This window comes from Cariama cristata, unplaced genomic scaffold (genome assembly GCF_000690535.1).
Source record: "Cariama cristata isolate BGI_N322 unplaced genomic scaffold, ASM69053v1 scaffold2432, whole genome shotgun sequence".
In the NCBI taxonomy this organism is placed as follows: domain Eukaryota; kingdom Metazoa; phylum Chordata; class Aves; order Cariamiformes; family Cariamidae; genus Cariama; species Cariama cristata.
The window spans coordinates 1-21,157 of NW_009604220.1; the positions used below are offsets into that span (position 1 = coordinate 1).

The window sequence follows — 21,157 nt, forward strand, 5'->3', positions numbered from 1 at the left end:
TTCAGCCATCTTCACAGAGGTGTCTACTGCCACTCAAGATGCTCTCAAGTACCCAGACTGACCCTGCAGGTCTCCAGAAGATCCTGTGCTGTAGCTCCCAACCCCGTGCAGATGTTTCAGATACCCTAGGACTTCTCAGACGAGTTGAGATGCCTATGTTTGGGCAAACAAGTCCAGCTCCCAACTTTGTCTTTTGCCATTTTCATTTCCCAAATGTCAACTCCATTCACAGTTGGCCTGGCTTTTGAATTAGTGAATGTGCAAGTGGAGACGTACGTTGGACACAGTGCCTATTGCCACACTGATAAACTAAATAGGCTTGTCTCCAGCCCTGAGACCAACTGGTGAAGTGTCCTGTAGTTGAGGGACATTTTTCTCAGGATTGGCCACATCATTGCATCTCTCTAGAGAGCAACTTTAGCATATGGGCTGTGCACTGTGGCTGTGCTGTTTTATAACCTGTCTCCTCCAGTGCCAGCTGGGTGGGACTGCTGCATAGGAGGGTGTTGGACAACGTGTTCAGAGGGGTTTCACAGAGATGGAAGATGGTATCTTCAGCATGGTTTGCTGGGGCTGCATTCTTTTGCATGATAACATCTGCAAGATGTTGGTTTTGCCTGCTGAGTCTTGTGGAATGTGAGGTTTTGAGGGATGACGTTGCATGGGATGTAGGGAGTAAGATGGATCTTCCATGGTCTTTTTGTGAAAGCAATTAGGACTTTCATGTTGAAGAATCAACTGCATGAGCAACAGCAGGGAAAGAAGGGAGGTGTGGTGGTGCCTGTCCTTTAAAGGCCTTTCAGCCAGGTAGATGTGTCCAGATGAGATGTTTAAGACCTCCCTCCATTGGGATGTGGGATGGCACAGAACATCTCATACTGTGGAAGTGGGAGTCAGTGGAGTTTGGCAGCTGATCTAAAAGTGCAATTGCAGCTAAAGGCAAACAGCTAAAGGCAATGTGGTCTGAGTGTCTAATTTTGATCAGATGACTCAAATGCTTTCTTTTTAGTGGAACAACATGAATGTAACTTTTTTGCTTTACTGCTGCAGGAAAAACCAAAAAAAGAGTGAAAGCTAATGATTCAAAACCACTTTCTTTTACTTTCTTATTAATCTCTTCTTCTTTCATTTTTGCGAGGATGGAGAGGAAGAGGGAGTGCTCTTTTGCCCACAGAAAATGCAACCCTTAAAATAAAAAACTTACAAACTAAGCTTTTTTGCCTTCACGTCAACTTTTCAAATTAGGATCCCAGGGCCAACTCATGTTCTCTGAGCAGAAACTCTTCCTCTGCGTTGATTTCTAATAGACAGTACGTAGAAACCAGTGAATCCTTCACACTGTCGTCCTATAAGATGACCACATCTCCTTTATCAGGGGAAAAGAAGATCTGAGAAGTCTTCAGCTAGTAGAAATACATTAAAGGTTGTTCTCAAAAATGCATCAGAGAAAAAACTCGACCGCTTCTTATAGAGTGAATCCATGTCCAGTAGGGCTGATGCTACATCTGAGATGACTCTCCCCACGGGGCCACAGGCCCTGCCAGGACCCTGCTCCAGCGTGGGCCTCCGTGGGCTGCCGGGGGACAGCCGGCCTCACCGTGGGCTGCCCCAGGGGCTGGGGGGAATCTCTGCTCCGGGCCTGCAGCACCTCCTCCTCCTCCTTCTCTGACCCTGTTTGTTGCAGGACTAGTTCTCACAATTTTCCTCACGTCTCACTACCGAGCAGTGTTTTTGCCCTTTCTTAAATATATTTTCCCAGAGGAGCCACCAGCATTGCTGATGGGCTGAATTGTGTCCTACGGTGGGTCCATTGGAGCCAGCTGGAACTGGCTTTCCCCAGCATGGAGCAGCCTTGACCTTGCCTCACAGAGACTTCCATGGACCCCCCAGCAGCCAGCACCTGGCACAAACACCCCATATATCTGCTCGTGGGTCACTACAAGATGAAAGCATGACTTTATTCCACACCGCACTTTGCGCAAAGCCCGCCTTCCTCGGTGTTTTACCGAGCCAGAGTCCATTGGTAAAAGCAGAGCTCATAAAAAAAGTAAAAGCAGAGCAGGAGAGCAGTCACACAGAGCAGGGGAAATCGTGGTTTTGCATGAAGTGGGGCAGAGAGAGGACACGTAAGGCTGGCATGGGACGTAGGGTCTCCACCCCACCTGAACACCCCAAGGCCATTCTGCATTGCTGTTTGTAAATTGGTAACCACCTCTGGTGAAAAATAATGATTCACACATAAGTTATAACCCAATGCAAAATGGTGATACAACTCATAATATTACAAAGTACACATCCACAGCAGAAATAAATGTAAAACAAAATAGATCTAAATATGTTGTTTAGTCAAGCAGTTTCAATCAGCAAATACCAAAGTGTTTTTAGGTTTGCAGTATTGTTATTCCCCTTTTACAACTAGCCCATGTACCAAGTCTAAATGATTTTGTTATTGACAATAATATAACTCAAATAATTATCTAAATCAAATTATAATAATAATAATTTAACTCATAGTAATGTAGTTTGAAGACTTTTAATGAAGTTTTCTTAACTTAGATGGTGAAGATAAACCATCTATATCATATACATTAGCAGGAGAGTTGCATCAGAGATTAAATTACTTGTTTTTTGTAATAAAATATCAACATTTTTAATGGGCTCCAGCTTTTATTACAGTTCCTACCTCACTCAAACCTTGCACTTCACACATCGCAGAGTCTTCAGCAGTGTCTTTTCCAGTTTGGGATTGCTGAAAATCAGAATAAGGGAATGAACAGCCAGAAAAGCATCCTGAAATACTGAAATGAGAAACAGCATGGGATTTTCCTCCTTCGTGGCATAAATCAATGCCAAGATCAAACATGTAAAGTTAATGCTGCAGGTAAAGAAGAAGGACAGAACAGATTTCATGGCTTTGATATGGGCATCCATGCTGAGGTTCTTCACTGAGTTTGTCTGCATCTTGTGTTTGTGGTCCAGACAGAAAACAGGAGGAGAAGGGCAGAAAAGATTACTGCCGTGAATGCAGTGGCAAATCCAAAGCCATTGATAAAAAAAAAAAAGGGAAAAAATATTAATCCATTCTCACTTTTCCAGAAATTTCCTAAGGTGGTGGAATTGAGATTGTTATAGACAGAAAATAAGAGAAGAAGGGCAGAAAAGATTACTGCTGTGAATGCAGTGGCAAATCCGAAGCCATTGATAAAAAAAAAAGGAAAAAATATTAATCCATTCTCACTTTTCCAGAAATTTCCTAAGGTGGTGGAATTGAGATTGTTATAGTACATTTTTTCAGTGATGTTGTAGACAAGGATGCACATGACCAGAGATAAAAACACTGAACCCAACAACAGCCATGGCACAATCCTGTCAATTTTTACTTTCAGGTAGAAGAAGAAGGTGTGCCTGAAATTTGCAATTTTTATACAACAAAAAACACAAAGGCAGGCAGAAACCCATACGTTGGAAGCATTTAAAAAGCTTTGAATAGTTGCAAATAGTTGGGGTATGGGGTAAACATAAAGGCACCAAGGATAAAACATTGAAAGAAAGAAATATACCCATGTGTTGCAGAAATACCAAAACCTGCAGCATCCCAGAAACAGCAAGATCTTCTCATTAGAGTTAAAGCTTTTCTTTTTGACCCAAGCAATACCAAGAACAGAAACAATGAAAGCATTTATCCACATGCCAGTAAATGCCTGAATTGTGACGATGACCGTAGACGTGGCATCACATGTAGTGGCATTAAATTTATCTTGAGAGTAACAGGCTTCCATCCTTCAAGATGGGTAGCGGTGCTGTACTAGAAAAGTCGGTTGTTGCATCAGTGCTTAATGCAGGTTAGCAGCTGCTGTTCCCTGAGTGTCACGTATGGAAACGGGAGCTTTATAGAGCTGGAAACAAGTTCATTTTGATCCTCCATGGGCACTGAAATCCATGCTGGTTTTCCCAGTGGTAATGCCTTAATTGTAAGTGAAAAGCCACATGGTAAGGGGAGGGCATCGAAGGAAAAGCAAGACTTTCTTTTAAAGGATTAAGTTGAAGCATATAGAGGGAAAAGGCAAAAATAAGCATGAGTGTCTGTGCCAGAGTTCAAAATTCATCTGCTAGCAATGTGAAGAGTTTTAGGGATGGGACCATGCTAGATTCCTGCCACACTGAAATACCCTCAAGCTTCCAAATGACTTTAAGTCCTGAAAGTTCTTTTTTTTTTTTTTAATAGGCAAGGTGTCTTAAGCTCTGTATGGACTGCCTATACACTTTGGGTTTCTACAGGACCTTGCATATTGGACCTTGCACATCAGGACCACAGTTACCAACTAGATCTTGGCTGATGTTGTGATGTAATCAGGAAAAAATTTAAATCACAACAAATAGCTATGTAACTACAAGAAATAAACCACCAGCATTTTCTCTCTTCAGAATGATGCCCTTGTTTTCTGGGGGATATAAATGCAAACACTACTCTTTGAATATTATTATCACATGCTCCTATTTGCATTTTTTTTTGCTAAGGATCTTACTACAGCATTAACACATCGAAATGATTTCACAGAAGCCCTGGAGTTCATCTCAACAACAAAACATGGTTCAAGTTCCCATTAAATCCATTCAGATAGTCTAGTGGCTTTTAATAAAGGTTCTAGTGAGATCTTCACCACCCTTTATTTTTCATATTGCTTAGAAAACATCAATGTCATAGCTAGGTTTGGATGCAGTCATTCAAAAGTATTATGGATGATTTAAAACCAGTCATGCTTGACTGAGATGATGTTAGAGATGATAGTCACTGCACTTATGGATGGATATTGCCTATGGATATTGACTGGAAGCTCAAAAGAGAATTGTTTAAGGAAGACAACCCATTTCTGAGGCTAAAAATGCAAGAATTAATGTGAAGCCAGATGATCTCCAGGTCCTTTAGACCTGCAAAAAGTCAGGAATGAAGTCATCAAACTGTGATGGTGATCAGACTCCTCTTGTGTGTGTATGAAGAGCAACCTTATGGGCTGGACACAAAGCTGCTGGCCTGCAGTGGGTATCAGTAAGAAGCAGCATTTAATGAATCAACCACTTCTCTCTATCTCATTGTCCTGGTTTTGACTAAAACAGGACCAATTCTCCTTCAGTAGATTTTCCTTCCATTAAGTTTCTTCTAAGTAACTGCACTTTTTGAAGTTGACTACATGTTTTTCAGACAGTGTCTGCTTTTAGAATTGGTAACGCTTGATATTTATAGTTGTTACCAAGGTAACAGTAGAAAAGCCCGTATTTATACTTATCCTTGGGGGAACCCAGGTCACTGCTGGGTCTCTTACACTCCACAAATGAAAAGGTGTAAAGGGGTCGTGCCTGTGGGAAGGAGCAGACAGGACAGGTAACCAAAAATTGACTAACGAAGTATTCCATCCCATATGTGTCACATTCAGTATAAAGCTGTGGGATCACAAGGATTGGCTCTTCTTTTTTCATGGCCGGCATTGCTGTAGGACTCTGGTCGTTCTCCTGCCTCTGACCCCGATCCGTGTATTCCTGAATCTGGTTCCCGTCTGCTGCTGAGTCCAGTCCGGGACATCCAGGTGCCCACCCTGCTGTGTCGGAGTGTGGTCCCATGATCATCATTGGGAAGCTCGATATTGGTTTGGTGTATTTTTATTCTATTAGTAGTAGTATTAGTATCAATATTATTATACTCTTTTTTCCATTGTTATTGTTTTATTAAAATTGTTTTGATTGTTTTGTAAGTCTCTCTCCCTTTTCTCCTTTCCTTTCCCTTTTGGGGAAGGAAAGTGTTAATAGAGAGCATCTGTCGTCTGCTTTAATTGCCCACCCAACTTTAAACGGTGACACTCATTTGCCATCACCTTCATGTCTAAAGAGGGTGGAAGTTTTACAGACTGGGAGACAAGGAAGCAAATCCGTTCCTCTTTTTTTGGTCTATGCCCTTGAGTCCTGGAATCAGGGCTGGCTTGTGCCAGCTGGCCATTAGCGGATTTTCTTCCCCTGCAAGTTGTGTTTCAGGAGGCTGATTTGGCAATTTCTCTCCCTGTAACCCCTGATTCTGCCGCTCCTGTGACAGATGGGCTGGGAACCGATGGATGCTTTTTGGTGAATTCAATTTGTTTCCTCTCTTGTGGATGTGGTTTTATGGGATGGTTTGTGATCATGCCTCTGGATGAAAGATGCTGATGAGGCACATGGATTAACTCCTGCTTTGCACTCACTGGTACCTCACTCCCCTCTCCCATCCCACTGGGCTGATCTGGATGCCCCATACAGGTAACAATACTGACTGTGCAACCCATCAAGATCCCACCACCCCCAGGCTCTCAAGGTGACCAGTCCTGCCCCCCCCACCACAGCCTGGTGCACCTGCTCCCATCCTGTCCCATAACAACCCTCCTACTTCTTGCAGTGCCCAACACCTGGGGTCTCCCAGGCTGGGAGGAAAGACTGTCAGCAGGCTGCAAAGCATGTCCAGGGAGTTCCCCGCTGAATATCTCCTATTTCCCCGCTTCGCAGCCAGACCAGGACAGTCCTTCCTCTGAAGGATGGAGGTGCAGCGTGATGCTGGGCAAGTGAGCAAAGGGGAGGCAAAGGTAGCAGCAGTGGTGTGAAGATGGGAGGAGGAGGAGGAGGTGCGGGAAGTGTGTGGAAGCAAGAGAGCTGCAGGAGCGTGCAAAACCCCTGCATGGGGCTGCCAGGAGAAGAAATCCTCTGAATAGCTGGAGGCAAAACTCAGCCCTGCTCTTGCTTTCTCACCAAGGGGCCTTTCTCCTGCCCTGCTTCACCCTGGTCCACGTGATTTGTGTTCACAGGGAAAGGCCTGGGTGGGATTCCCATGCAAAACACTGGAGCACATGGCTTCATAGGCATGTGAGTGGGACCAAACCAGAACCCCTCACTGTATTTCTACTCTGAGAGACAAATTCTTCAAGATCGCCTGAGGAAACCCAAACCAACACATTTTGCTGGAACTTGATGGCTGGCATTCTGTTCAGTACAAAAATAACACTATTTTTAAACTGAAGATGACGTTTTATCCATAGAATCAGATGAAAACAAAAATTTGTTTGCATCTACCAAGATGTTTCCAGGAACACAAAAAAACCACCAAGCAAACCTTCTCTTAAAGTGATTTATTCAAGTTGCAGACAATGAGCCTCTTCTTTTGAAGCGGTTGCTACTTCCATACTCAGCAGCTTTGGTGATCTCATGTCACGATGGAGCCAGGATGGTTCATAAAGTAGAAGAAAAGAGTGAGATTATCTCTGAAGAAGTCACAAAAATTTTAAATATTTCAATAGCTCCTGATTGCTACAAGGGTTAATATGCTAAGAATAGTTATAAAACAGGGAGGCAGATTGCATATCAGGTTGGCTTACAGATATATCTAGTAAGATTAAAAACTGTTCTTCCTTTTAAAGTTCAACTTTTTTGATGGCTTATGCTTATCAGTAATTCTGAAGGCTGTTCACGTGCGGGACACTATATCTACACTGGCAGGTAGCACCAGATGATCTTCTGAAATGGATTTCTGGAGGATATGTTGTTTCACAGCACTGGTTACTGGCTCCTCTGCCTTTACGGTATTCCTACCTGCTCCTCCATTTTTTGCTTTGGGATCAGGGTGAGATTTCACTTCATTTGTCTGTGATTTTGAAACTGTACTTTCTATGTTTCAGATCCAAAAATCTGTTGAAGACAGAGGTAAGGATGTAATATTTCTATGTGACTGGAAGCCTATCAGTCATCAAGTGGGGAATTATATCACCTCATGGCATTTAGTCACTAACTTAGGTGTATTATTTCTTTTGATAGTTGATGATGTTGATGGAGGGCAGCTTAGAAAGGACATTCCAGAAATAAACTCAGGTAAGTCAGGACAGTAAATAAGCGGAGTGTTGAATTGTTACAGAGATCTGAGCTAGCCTTCGGGGACCACAAGTCTGGCAGATGTGATGGCACCAGAGGGGACTGAAAGCTCCCTCCTATGTGAAAAAAATAATTCCCAAATGCATCACAGACACAGTAAGTATTGCAGGGCAATTAAAAATGTGTGGGGTGAACACTAGCTGCCTCTGGAGAGAAGGGAGAAGACCTCCACTTTGGAGTCTGGTAGTAGTCAAAGAAAATGGAAAGGCAGGAGCAGGGCACAGGGCAGAAAGGTCCATAAAAGTTGGTGTTGGAAAGGTAAGATGGAAAAGCCAGAAAATTTACACAAGGATAATTTTGTAGGAAGGCCAAGATCTTAATCTTAAATTTGGAGACACACTCAACTGCTCCTGGGAAAGGCTCAGCAACCCCTGAACTGAGCCTGGATCCCTCCCTACTGCACTTTTCTGCAGCACAACTCCCAGAGAAACCTTGGCAGTGGCTCTAATTCAACTTCTGCTTTGTTGATGTGCATTTATCTGAAGTGAGTTGGCTGGTTTCACTTGACCGATGACCAAGATACGAAGCTTAAGTACTTTCATCCCTGCCCCAGGGTTGCAGAGCATTGTGTTGAGAGAGTTTTTGCTTCCTGACTTTGCCTGTTATCTGCTTTATGCTCTGGTGTAAGTTTCCTCTGGTTTTGCTGACAGAACAGAAAACATGTTGTAGGGTTGGGGTTTTTTTTGGTTTTGTTTTGTTTTGTTTTGTTTTTTATTTGTTTGTTTCTTTGTTTTTTTCCTTGTCTCCATATGCATGTGAGGAGAATAGAAGTTATTTCTGTAACAAAAGGTCTGAAGATGAATTGTCTATGCCAGGATTGTGCTTATACGAGGGCATTAAATGAGAATGTTACATTAGCAGGACCGTAAAGTGGCTAGGGTTTGGGTTCAGCTCTGTATGGGGAATCTGGCACCTTAAAAAAGTAAGGGTATAAAATTAGAGTCTCAAATGTTGTGTTTTTAAAGCATGGAAGATGTGGATCAGCTGCTTAAAGCACAGATGTCTGTTGCCAGTTCAAATCTATCCCCTCCAGCACCACTCTAGAAGAGGAAGGAGTCTCCCAAACTTTTTATCTACCAGCCCTTGTGAATATTCCCGATACCCTTGTGCATCTCAAATGGCACCAGACACCTATGTTTAGGCAACTGGATAGACACACAGCTGTAATGGGATCTGAGACATATAGCACATAGATTTAATTGCTTCAATCTGAGCTTGGTTCAGGCTGAACCTCTGCCCTCTCCAGAATCCTTGTCTTTCTCCTTTGATCGCATGGGGAATCTCAGATGATTAACCTAGGTTAGCTAACTAGTTAGGCTATTAGATGTGTAACTTCTGGACAAATCCATTCGACCTATATATCAACTTCAATGTTCAGAAGTCCACAGTTGTTTCAAGATACAAGCCTGGGAAAAAGAATAAAATCTCCTCTGCGCAGGCATTATGAAATTGTTACGGAAACTTTAATTCAGTCTCTAATCCTCCTCAGCTGCAGACTGGCATGTTATGATGTGGCAATGGTTACTTCTTTGCTTGTTTCTGAGCAGTTGCTCTTTAAAGGGAGATGGGTTGGTTGATGAGGCAGCCTGATAGATGGTGTGTTCTTTGAAAAAACACATATTCTAGTTCTTGATATGTTACTCTGGCCTAAATGGTTGTTTATCTCATTTCAGAAACAGGAAGGAAGCTTTTTGAAGGTGATATTATCTTACCGGTATGTGTGGCTGATCTAAACCAACATCAGCAAGAGTGTAGATTGGGCTTAAAATGTTAACACAAGCATGTTGATCTCATTAACAGCTGGAGAGGAATGGGCTGAGAAACAGCTCCTACAGATGGAAATTTCCCATCCCCTATATCCTAGCTGACAACCTGGGTAATAAGACTTTTTATTATGGTACCACTGTATTACTTGCATTAGATATTCTCTCTGCGGGCTGTTTTGTTTTGTTTGCTATTGAGTTGTGCTGCATTAACGCCCTTGTTACTGCTGGCCAGAGAGAGTGATGCAACTCTGCCCTAGCATGTGATGTTCTTGATGTGACAGCCCCAGTGACCAGCCAGATGCTGATGAGCCACCAATTTGACTAATACCAGTGTATATGGCTGAGATCTCTAGATAAAGAAGTCAGGAGATCCTAACCTCAAGAATATGCATGTTGATCTACTGTACCCTTCATGCCTTATCTCTTCTTAACAGCCCCAGCTCAGTACAGGCAGATATTCTATATGTAAAAAAATTCAGAGCATTCTCCCTTCTTGTTCCCATTTAATTTTAGGGACTATTTTAAATCTTGAACAATTTAGGTGTAAGAACTAATAGCAAATCAGTATTAAAATCCTATGGATCTCTCCTGTGTTTACCAGCCCCAAGCTCAAAGTTCACAACACTTGAATTTATACAGTAACAATAAAATTACCCAGCAAAACCTGAGTAATGCCATGGATGTCCAAAAACCTGCTTGTTTGTTTCAGCACTATCAGTTTATCTAATAAAAGATATTATCTCCCTCTATGGCCTCTGCCAAAATTCCTCCAGGCAGGGAATTCTGCTAACAGCCTCCTGCTCTTTCATCCTGGTTGGTATTTTTTATGCATGTTCATATTTTCTATCTAGAATTATAGATATTTATAATATTATAAAAGCAGAACAACTACTATTGTTATCCTGTGCTGTGTGTTTCAGATCTGAATGCTAAAGGTGTTATCCTGCAGGCATTTGAAATGTTCAGGCTGAAGTCTTGTGTTGATTTCAAGCCCTACGAAGGGGAACAGACTTACCTGAAATTTGAGAAGCTGGACGGGTAATTCTGTATTGACCATCTGGTTTGTACAACCTTGTTTGACGTGACAGTTTTTCCAACTCAGGAGACATTCGTTTTCATTCTTGCTTATACAAAGGACATAAATATCTGAGCCACATTTATGTCCCAGAGCTTAATTGTATTACACTGGAGTTAAAACCAATGCAAACAGACTAACTAAAGGTATTATCTGCATTTGATGCTCTCTTGGTACAAGAAAAGACTGTTTTATTTCCATTTGCATCCTACTGAAATGAATCCCCTTCTTGGCACTCTTTCAGGGAAAACAAGCAAATAACTTCCTCCTGGTGTTGGTTAGGGGCAGGGCATGTCACCAGTGTGTTGGCATTAGCGTGTAGCTTCCTCCGTGCTTTCAGACACAGAGTTGGGTTTACCTGACCAAATGTTGAAGCCAACAACCTCTACCGCTGTGCAGGTCACCGTGGGTTGCCTTTGCACACAGCGGGGAGGTGGTGACTCTTCCATCTCACCTAAAATAGAAGTCTAAATTAGGTCTGGTGACTCACATCCCAAATGCCTGTTGCTGTTCAGGGACTGTAAAGGTGCCAGGGAAGCTAACTGAGCGGCTGATGCCAACATTGTGACTGTCTAAAGTTAGGTCAGGGGATTTCCCGCTTGCTGGGAAGGACCATCAGGAAGATGGTGGCACCAGCTAGTGTCTGGGTCTAGGAATCCAATGTAGATCTGCCCTTGGGTGTAGGGACACTGGTGCACTGCATTTGGGGCGGCTTTTTTTTTTTTTTCCTTAAACAAACAGTGATGAATTATTTCTGAGTGGACATGAAAAGTTAGGATTTAAATCTGTATTTAGGAACCAAACCAGGGAAGCCAATGCAACCTGAATTCACTGCAGGCCGCTCAGTACCTTTGAAAATTGGGTCACTTATTTATGTACCTTGGTAAATATGCACACAAACAACAGCCAATGCAGTGTATGGGATTGTAAGGCACCTGCTGTGCATCTTCTGCTACTCCCCTTCCTATATTGGTTGAGCTGGGGCTACCAGAGTTGAAAAGCAAGAGCATTTGCCATCACCACCTCCCTTACAAGGACTGCAGCCAGTTGAAGAACATGGCATGCACTGCATTCCAGGGAGGGCAAAATGAGACAAGGACAATCACATCTGGGGCAGGGACCCGTTGCCAGGCTGTGGCAGATGCTGAAGGTACACGTTGCTCTGTATTCTCGCATTGCAAATCTAGTCTGGGCAAGACTGGAAAACTCGAATGGGAAATTTTAAAAAATATTATGTTTTTCCTTTTGCCTTGATCTTGCAGTTGAGTTAGTATTTAGATACAAATCATAGAAGGTATTATGCAAAATGGGTGCAATATCCAAGTCTTTGCCTTACAGGTGCTGGTCTTATGTGGGGGACCTTCAGAGTGGCCAGACAGTGTCTATAGGAGAGAGATGTGACTATAAAGCCATAGTGGAACATGAGGTCCTGCATGCCCTGGGATTTTACCATGAGCAATCCAGGACAGATCGTGATGACTATGTTCAGATATGGTGGGATGAAATTATTGAAGGTATGAAGCAGGTCTGAAATGACTGAGAATCGTCTGTTAGATGCATGTCCCTTTTTTTACAATGCTAAAATGTCTGTGGTTGAGAATTACTGCCTACATGTTGGTCGCTTAGGACCATTATTTAGTCACAGATAAAGCATTTTGAAAAGATGTTATGTGCTAAGTTTTATTTCTGGTCTTACCTAATCACTTGTCTATGTTTTTGTCTAGGTTTTGCATATGCCTTTGACAAATACGATGATAGTTTCCTTGATGACCTCAATACCCCATATGATTATGAGTCAGTCCTGCACTACGGACCATATTCTTTCAACATCAATAGCAGTGTTCCTTCCATTACAACAAAAATTCCTGAATTTAATGAAATCATTGGGCAGAGGTTGGATTTCAGCAGGAGTGCCTTACTGAGGCTGAATCGCATGTACAACTGCAGTAAGTCCTTCTCACACATGTATGTGAAAATCCTTAACCTTCATGATGACATGGATGGAGTCACATGAGAGGAGCAGGAACACTTCACCCTTGGGATCCTCTTGCAATGCTAAGAGAAACTATAGTTCTTATGCAGCAGCAAGCTCCATGGTGGCCAGATCCCCATTTCTTTGTAGAATACCATTGAAGTGAATCAAGGGTCTAACACCTTTCATTCACATGGACTTTACCGTAATATTACTTGTAGTAGTTACCGTTTCCTTCATGGATGACGATCATCATGCTGTTGATGATGATAAAATCTTCAAGTAACAGTAGTCTGGAATTGGGGTCTCTGAAATCAGAGCATTTCAAGTTCTTTTTTCTGCCTATGTGATATTTGATAAGACAATTGGGGTCAGGAGCACAAATGGGGATAATCGTGCTTTCCAGCTCCACTGGCAAAGCTATGAAAGTAAATACTCAACATGCTCTACAGTACCGACATACTGTGTTAACATACACCTGAATATTTCCCCTAGCTTCAGCAGAACTAGTTCTGATTTACACCCTGAAGAGAGAAGGAGGCCACAGAGCCTATCCCAGGCCAGCTTAGAGAAAGTGATGGATGACTGGAAGGGAAAACTAGCACACAGAGGCCAAGCTGGTTCCTGCAAGGAAATATTCAGCTGAGAATGGGAGAAAGAGATAAGATGTTTCTTTCAGGAGGAAACATCCTTTATGTGCAGTAACAGAGACATAGATGTGAAAGTCTGTGTAGTCTTCAGCTGTATTAAGAACTTATTTCCTGATGTTAAATGCTGTATGTAAACACTGTGGAATGGGATTAACAGTGAGCGCCTTATTTGATATTAATAGACATGGTGAAATAAGTTACTCTATTCCTGGCAGCTTCAAGCCTCACCTTCTTGGACCAGTGCTCTTTTGAATACATCAATATCTGTGGAATGGTGCAAAGTGGACAAGATGGTGCTAATTGGGACCACACATTGGGCAAACCAGGAGATGAAGACCATACGTTGGTGGGAAGATGTGCAGGTAACAAGTATAGTTTTAGATGGTCATTAGACTTTGCCATGCTTTTATGAGATGTGAGAATGAAAATATACAGAGATAAATAAGTCATTAGATATAACGTTCTATTAATATTAGTCATGGTATACCTGATGTTAAACATGACTCTTGAAATTTCAGATAGAAAGGTTAATAATTTTCATTTGAAATGTTTAACCCTTCTTTAAATCTTCTCCCTACTTTGTAATATCTCATGAAGAAATAACAGTTTGAGAGTTAGCTGCTCTAAATTGGTGGTAGCTCCATTAAAATGAAGGGAGCTACACCAGATTGCCACAACTGACTTTAGTGAAACTCCATAGAATTTAGGCAGGTGAGACTCTCCTTTTATGCATATGTTACAGGATTTTGAGTTATTTTCTAGTTTTTGTTTAAAGCTGAAAGACACTTTCCCTTTGTACAGGAGTTCACTTGAGACCTCCCCACAGAAGGACATGTATAAGCAAATATCACAGTGCTCAAGCCTTGTTTGTAGACAAATTCTGACATTGAAACCAAACCAGGATCATCAAAATAGGAAGCTGAGCTTCAGCAATGTGTCATGGAGCAGGAGGAAACCACCCTCAGAAGACTTCTTTGAGGGAGGGCTTGCTGTGTGATGCAGAGCCATATCACGAGGGTGTAGCTGCTGGTAATTCAGTTCCTTCGAGCCGTACCACATAGGGAGTCTGAAGGATTATCTGAGAAGCAAACCCCCCGAGGAGAGAGTTACATGGGGTGCTTTTGATCAAGGCTTTGGTTCCAACTGCACTGATTTAAACATATATTGAACAAATACGATTGCACTGAGTTCTGTAGTATTTTGATTGCTGCCAGGCCACAGGAATTGAGTGGAGTCTGTTGTTTTCAGAGGCAGTGGGGAGAAAACTAAACACTGTAGAGGAGTATCACATAGACAGTCCAAAAATACTCAAGCAAAAAAGTTTATTTTGAAAGTCACAGGCATGAGCCTAGCTGGTCTGTGTAAAGTGGTCACAGTGAGGCAACATCTGCTTACTGAAACACAAGCAGCCGTTAGTCACAGAAGTGTCTCACAGCACAGGAGAGGAAAAAAATGCTGAATAGAAAAGAAAGCCATTTCTGTGGAACCTGCTTCCAGAGAGGAGAGTGCAAGAGATGCCTTTTGGCAGTAACAGATCATGTTTGCTGCCTAACGGTGCATTTGGTTACAATTTGGAGATCCTGTGGTTATACCAAATCTGCAGTCAGTGAGGAGGAGAGCAGGCACATAGCAGGCAGGGTGGGGGATGCTCCTCTGCTTACCACACGTGGGGTTCGAGAGGGCAGATATGTGCCCGGCAAAAGGCACAGTGCAAAAACCAGCACTTGGAAGACCTTCCAAGCAAGGAGCAAAATGAACAGAAGGGTTGTTTATCTCCCATTGTTGGCAAATTCTTGTTTCTAGAGGAACAAGGTTGTTTTTTGATGGGCTGTTTGCTTGTAGCTTGCAGGGTGTGCGGTTTGCTGACACTGTAAAGGCTCTGGATGTGTGACAGGGCATGTGGCTGGGGAGCTGACAGAGGCTTCCTGCCTCTCGTGGCTGGTGACAGATAATTAACTGCTCAGCTTCAAGGAGGGGGAAGAAAAAAAAGTTTAAAACTTAAGTAGTCAGCCTTCAGAAGTTTCCTGAGAGCAAATGAGTTTGTAGGGGAACTTACTGCAGAAGGCCAGCAATGCTTATGGGAGCACATCCAAGCACAGGCATGTGGTTGGAAACAGCAGTGGAGCTCAGAGCAGCATCAGATGGGAATTCAGAGTCATCGTTCTCTACACGGCTTCTGCTATTTGCATCACTTGTCTCCCAGACAGACAGAAAACTGCAAACCCATAGATGCAGCCACAGGGTATTTGGAAACCCCCAATGTGATGCAGCTTGAAAATGTCCTTGTTGCCAGGAGAGACACTTCCTACAGAGAGGGGATGTATTGAGGCTATTAGGTGAAGCTGATGCACTTGCTCAGTCGTCTTCATGAAACTGATTTAAAATTGGAATACACGGAATGGGACTGATGCCAATGATGAGGGTGCAAGTAGTCAGCCTTTGTAATTAGAAAGACTGAAGACTTGGAGGAGGTATCACTCTGAGCCACAGACAGAATTGCAGACTAATTATGAAAGAAAGGAAATAGTTATTTCAAATACATTAGCATGAGAAGGCATGAGTTGATACAAAGTAATTGGGCTGGAAGTTAATAAATTCTTCACCCATAGCAGAAGTAAGGCAAAAATGTCTTCAGTTACTTTTATAGGGAAGTCTGATCTATTGATAAAAGGCTGACAGGGCACGGTTTCTAGGCAAAGCAGAAGACTGAAGGCCTTGACCTAACAGGGCACTTCCAATATTTTCCTAGTTTGTCTTCAAAAAAATCCCTGCCCAAGTGCATCTGCTTACATTTGCACACATTGGCACATGTACGGTTAGTACTTAATTTCTGAAGAATAGAACCAAATGTGTACCTTATTTAATCAACTAAACACCAGTTTGCAAGCCATATTTCAATGCATTTTCATTTTAATTTTGATTTGCAATGTAGGGAGAATTATTTTCTATTGAAATTTTTTTTTTTTACTTTGAAAATAACTTTCTAGCTCAGGCAAGTGGAAACCGCACTAAAGCTTATTTAGCACTGGCATTTCATTAGTGAATGGATCAAAAACTTTTTTAACACCATTGTGTTTTGTGCTTCCCAGAGAGAGGATATTTCATGCACTTAGATACAAAAACTGGACACGCTGGTCAGTCAGCTCTTCTGGAATCTCGCATCCTTTATCCAAGGAGGAAGGAAAAATGCCTTCAGTTTTTCTACAGGTTAAATGGAAGTCCACAGGATAAGCTAGTTGTCTGGGTTAAGAAAGATGATGGAACTGGAAATGTTAGACGAATGGAAAAGCTGCACACTATTACAGGTAAGTGAAGGTGTGTTTTCTGAAGTGCTGGCAAACTTTGATGCGAGACAATACTGGTGTGGTTTATCATATGAAAGCTTGCTCAAGTGTCCAGTGTAAATCTAACCTTCATTTGCTTCAGTTGTGTAACTCCAGAGTTAGTGCCAGTGAGAACAGAATTTGGCTCAGAGACAGTTTCCTTAAGACTGTTCCCAGATTAGCTAGGGTGCAGGGCATCAGACAACCACCACGCAAACAAACAGGTCACAGGATGCTTGAGGAAGACACAGCTTGATTTGGGATTGTGTCCTGGACCTCCCATTCTCACATATATTTATTTCCCCCTTCAGCTGACGGAGAACATGACTGGAAATTGGCCAGCATTCCCTTCCATGTCCAAAACAAATTCCGGTATGGGTTCCAGGGCATCAGAGGAGATCCAGCCAAGTCTGCAGGGGGGATTGCCATCGATGACACCAGCCTGACAGAGACAAACTGCCCCACCAACGTCTGGCACATCAGAAACTTCACATCCCTTTTTAACAGTACTTCAAAAGGCGATTATATCATAAGCCCTGTATTTTACAGCTCAGAAGGCTATGCTTTTGCTTTACAGCTGTATCCTCATGGAAGAAATTCATCACGCTACATGAATTACATGGGGATTACTTTCCATCTCTGCAGCAGTCCGAACGATGGCCTTCTTGAATGGCCAGCCGGACACCGACAAGTTATCTTGTCTGTTTTGGATCAAGACCCTGATGTAATCCACAGGATGTCCCTCAGCCTTAGCTTTACTACAGACCCAAACCAGCTAGTCTATGGTAAGTCAGAGTGCACCTGGGAGAAATATAGAAATGCAGAGGTTTGCTCAGGCTGGAGAAAATTGTTGAAAGCCAGGAGACCAGGCTAGATTTGCTCTGCATGTAAAACTATTGGGCTGAGTGGAGATCAGCTTTAATTACTTCTATATTTTTGAACAACAGGCAGAAATGACACCCTGCAGTGGGACAAGCCATCGATCACTGGAAGTTTTTCTTCTTTCTGCAACTGCTACATGAGCCCAGGTGTTGGATGGAATACATTCCTGACCCACTGGGAGCTGCACTGGAAAAAATTCCTTAAAAATGACAGTCTTTTCATCTTTGCTGATTTTGAAGGTAGAGTATTATACTATCAGAATCCTGACTGGAACAGAGCAAGTACATACTTTTGTGTTTGTAAAGAAAGCATGGAAGATGAGGGTGGTTAGTGAACATCTAGCGAGTCACTTATTTCAGGAACAAGGTTTTTAAATGCCTGGTGATTTCAAGTGACTGGATTTTTGAATACTGAATATGAAACCCTGTGGATGACCTTGATTCTCTGGTCCCTGAAAATCAGATTTTCAGGACAGATTATACCTCCATGTCTTGAATATCAGTCTACTTAATTGTGTTCCCATTTGCCACCACCCCTATATCAGTTCCGACTTAAGAAAATTATGGTTTGAATATTAAGAGGTTCTTTTTGGACCTTGAAAAACTGGCAGAAGGAGTTTTTGATCCAAAGCTTCTCTTGTAAGGTTGCAATTTTTGTCAGGACCATGTGCAGCTGCTCTGCCCTGCCAAAGGCAGCAGGGAAGGGGAAGAAGGAGGAAAAGAGCTGCCTGGTGCAGAGGGCAACCTGGCAAGCAGGCATCCCTCTGAGCAGGCCAAAAGGACTGTGCATGCCCATCCTCTGTGACAGCCACATGTCAGACGGCTGTGTTCATCTTACCTCATGTTAGGTGTCCAAAAATGAACTTTCTAGGCTCTCTGGTGGGTCATTCGAGAGCAATGGATACCTCTGAGGAGCAGTTGATCCCATTCCATTATAGCTGTGATTAACTGCTCTTCTGACGTGCTGATCTCCACCGGCTGCAAAGGAATCCATCACTGATGACTAATGGTGGGTGAGATGAATCCTATTACCCTTCTGAAGTGAGTTTCCTTTGGAAATTGTCGGTGCCTGGAAACTGGAAACACTTTGTATAAGTAAATAATCATTAAAACAGACCTGACCCTCGTACAGCAGTCAGAGCACTTGTCTCAGATAGGAGAGGACAGTTGAGTGTATGCTGTGATAATCCAGACCCACTCTGCACGACCGAGGACTGTGAACACGAGGCTGTGAACTCTCCTGGCAGGAGGATTTCTCCCTTGATCTTCATGAAAAAAATTGCAAAGTTCTTGTTTTCCTTCTAGCACAGAATGGAGAAACTTTTGAAACGGCAAGAACTTTTGCAAGATGAGAAACCTGCTTCCCATGTATACTTAACCAGCAACGTGTGTTGCCTAATGAAAATGCAAAAAGCAGTCTACATTTCTGGCATACAGAATGGCCCAGCTTTTCTGGAGCTTATGTAGGGCATTCAGCAATGCTCCCAAGTCCCCTTTAGCAATAAGAAAAGCAGCTGAGGGCTCTTTGTTCTTTCCCTGACAACACTTTGTTCTGGGAGTAATTCACTGGGGAAAATTCAGTCCTGCTGTGTCATATGGGTGCCAGCGGTCCCAAAAACATTTGCAGCTGCTAGGTGAAATTGTAGTGAAGAAATTGAAAGACTTGTTAGGAGACTGCATTTAGTCTCCACTTAAAAACAGGTTCAGCTTAATTTGTAGATATTAAATCTCATACGGTCATATTTATAAGGTTCCAATCTCTGTATTTAGATATTTATTTTGATACCAGGGTGCCTAAAAGCTCAAGGGCAGTGTTACATTACCCTCTGATGACAGTTGGAGGTTGTCTCTGTATAACCCCTGAAGGTCTGCCCCATGCCTCCCACTTCTCCACAAGCCTTTCTGCCCTCCCTCCTCACTTCCCAGCCCTGTTTCTGATCACTTTGTGATCCAAGCCCTCTACTATCTCGTCCCAGTCTCCCTCCACCTCAGTAATCCCAGGATGCCCTGATGGGCTTGAGAAAGCCACAGACTGGAGCTCCATGCCCGCCTGCAGCTCTCTGCCCTTCCAGTTTCCCCCCCCACCTCCTTTGCTGGGTACTGCTGCTGCCTCTACAGCTGTTTGGATGAGTTATTGTTGCATCGTTTCTTGTCCCTGGGATTAGCCTGAAAGTCAGCCTAACACATACGACAGAACTGCACTATATACTCCATGCATTAAATTACTTACTTTAACTGTCTTTTCTTGCAGATCTCACCCCTTTGATTACATCTGAAGTCCCAGTCTGTCCTTGAAGTGCCCTCAACCTCTTCACTACTAGTGCAAACAGTCATTCATGACACATAAAATATATTAATTCACTAGAGAAACTGTATTCTGTGGTTTCTGTATTTTAAGAATTTGAACTAAGCTTCCTTGTTAGTTTTAAGAGACCAGACCCATAGACTCTCCAAAGATTATTTTGGCCCAAGCAACAAAGTGCTTCTGTTAGTTATATTGTCTTTTTTCTTCCCATGTTTCATTCGTTTTGTTCATTTTTGCTGATGGCAATGCTTATCTCTTGTGTCTGAAGTCTCTCTTGTCCAGCCTTCCCTAGCCAAAAGTACCAGTGCTTGACTTTCCAAGATCCTGTTCCAGGACTTCCCTTTTCTGCCTATGGCCATTACCACTTCTTCAAGCCCAGCTTCTGATAACGCTCACTGCCAAGTATTCAGCTTCTTAGGTCACTGCTAAAAGAATAGCATGCTTCCCTAGCTTCATCTGCGTCTGGACCCAGTTCAACATTACTGAGAAGTTTCCATGAAAGCAGAATGGGACTTTGTTTGGATCTTGTGGTGGATTGACCTTGGCTGGCCACCAGGTGCCCACCAAGACAGCCTATCACTCCCCTTCTATTAACAAGACAGGGAGAGAAAAATAAAAAGCTTGTCGATCGAGATCAGGACAGGGAGATCACTTGTCAATTACTGTCATGGGCAAAACAGCCGCAGCTTAGGGAAATTAAATTAATTTATTGACATTCAAAAAGACTAGGATAATAAGAAATAAGAACAAATCTAAAAACGTCCTCCCCCCCTACCCATCCCTTCTTCCTAGGCTCAACTTCACTCCTGACTTCTCTACCTCCTCTCCTTGAGCAGCGCCGGGGACCAGGGAATGGGGGTTGTGGTCAGTTCATTACACATGGTCTCTGCTGCGCCTTCCTCCTCAGTCTCTTCCCCGGCTCCAGCATGGGGTCCCATTCATGGGCGACAATCCTTCATGGACTTCTCAGCGTGGGTCCTTCCCACAGGCTGCAGTTCTCTATTAACTGCTCCAGCGTGGGTCCTTTCCATAGGTGCAGTCCTTCAGGCACAGACTGCTCCAGTACCATGGATCCCTTGGGGTCACAGCTCCTGCCAGGAGCCTGCTCCAGCGCGGGCTTCCCACAGGGTCCCAGCCTTCTTGGGGCATCCCCCTGCTCCGGCGTGGGCTCCTCCCCGGGCTGCAGGTGGGGATCTGCCCCAGCGTGGGCCTCCGTGGGCTGCCGGGGGACAACCGGCCTCACCGTG

The 21,157-nt window shown here is 43.2% G+C and overlaps 2 protein-coding genes across 2 annotated transcripts; one reads left to right on the forward strand and one right to left on the reverse strand.

Annotated features, from left to right (window-relative positions):
• Nucleotides 1-2,694: 2,694 nt before the first annotated feature.
• LOC104157935 (taste receptor type 2 member 9-like) lies at nucleotides 2,695-3,779 on the reverse strand (the record flags this gene model as incomplete). The annotated part of the gene is made up of 2 exons (XM_009695482.1): nucleotides 3,128-3,779; nucleotides 2,695-2,975 (listed from the first exon to the last, which is right to left on the reverse strand). Coding segments are annotated over exons 1-2 (933 nt in total), but the record flags the coding sequence as incomplete, so codon positions are not given.
• A 3,770-nt stretch (nucleotides 3,780-7,549) lies between these two features.
• LOC104157936 (meprin A subunit alpha-like) lies at nucleotides 7,550-19,900 on the forward strand. The gene is made up of 13 exons (XM_009695483.1): nucleotides 7,550-7,592; nucleotides 7,669-7,713; nucleotides 7,825-7,878; nucleotides 9,612-9,652; nucleotides 9,739-9,814; nucleotides 10,625-10,742; nucleotides 12,118-12,293; nucleotides 12,504-12,725; nucleotides 13,617-13,763; nucleotides 16,491-16,706; nucleotides 17,036-17,509; nucleotides 17,672-17,845; nucleotides 19,857-19,900. The coding sequence occupies exons 1-13, from the start codon at nucleotides 7,550-7,552 to the stop codon at nucleotides 19,898-19,900; spliced, it is 1,830 nt and encodes a 609-aa protein (XP_009693785.1).
• The last annotated feature ends 1,257 nt before the right edge of the window (nucleotides 19,901-21,157 follow it).

Coding starts and splice junctions, on each gene's coding strand:
- LOC104157936 (XM_009695483.1), top strand. CDS start 7,550: ATGTTGTTTCACAGCACTGGTTACTGGCTCCTCTGCCTTTACG. Junction 7,714..7,824: donor AAAATCTGTTGAAGACAGAG/GTAAGGATGTAA, acceptor TTCTTTTGATAG/TTGATGATGTTGATGGAGGG. Junction 17,510..17,671: donor CCCAAACCAGCTAGTCTATG/GTAAGTCAGAGT, acceptor TTTGAACAACAG/GCAGAAATGACACCCTGCAG.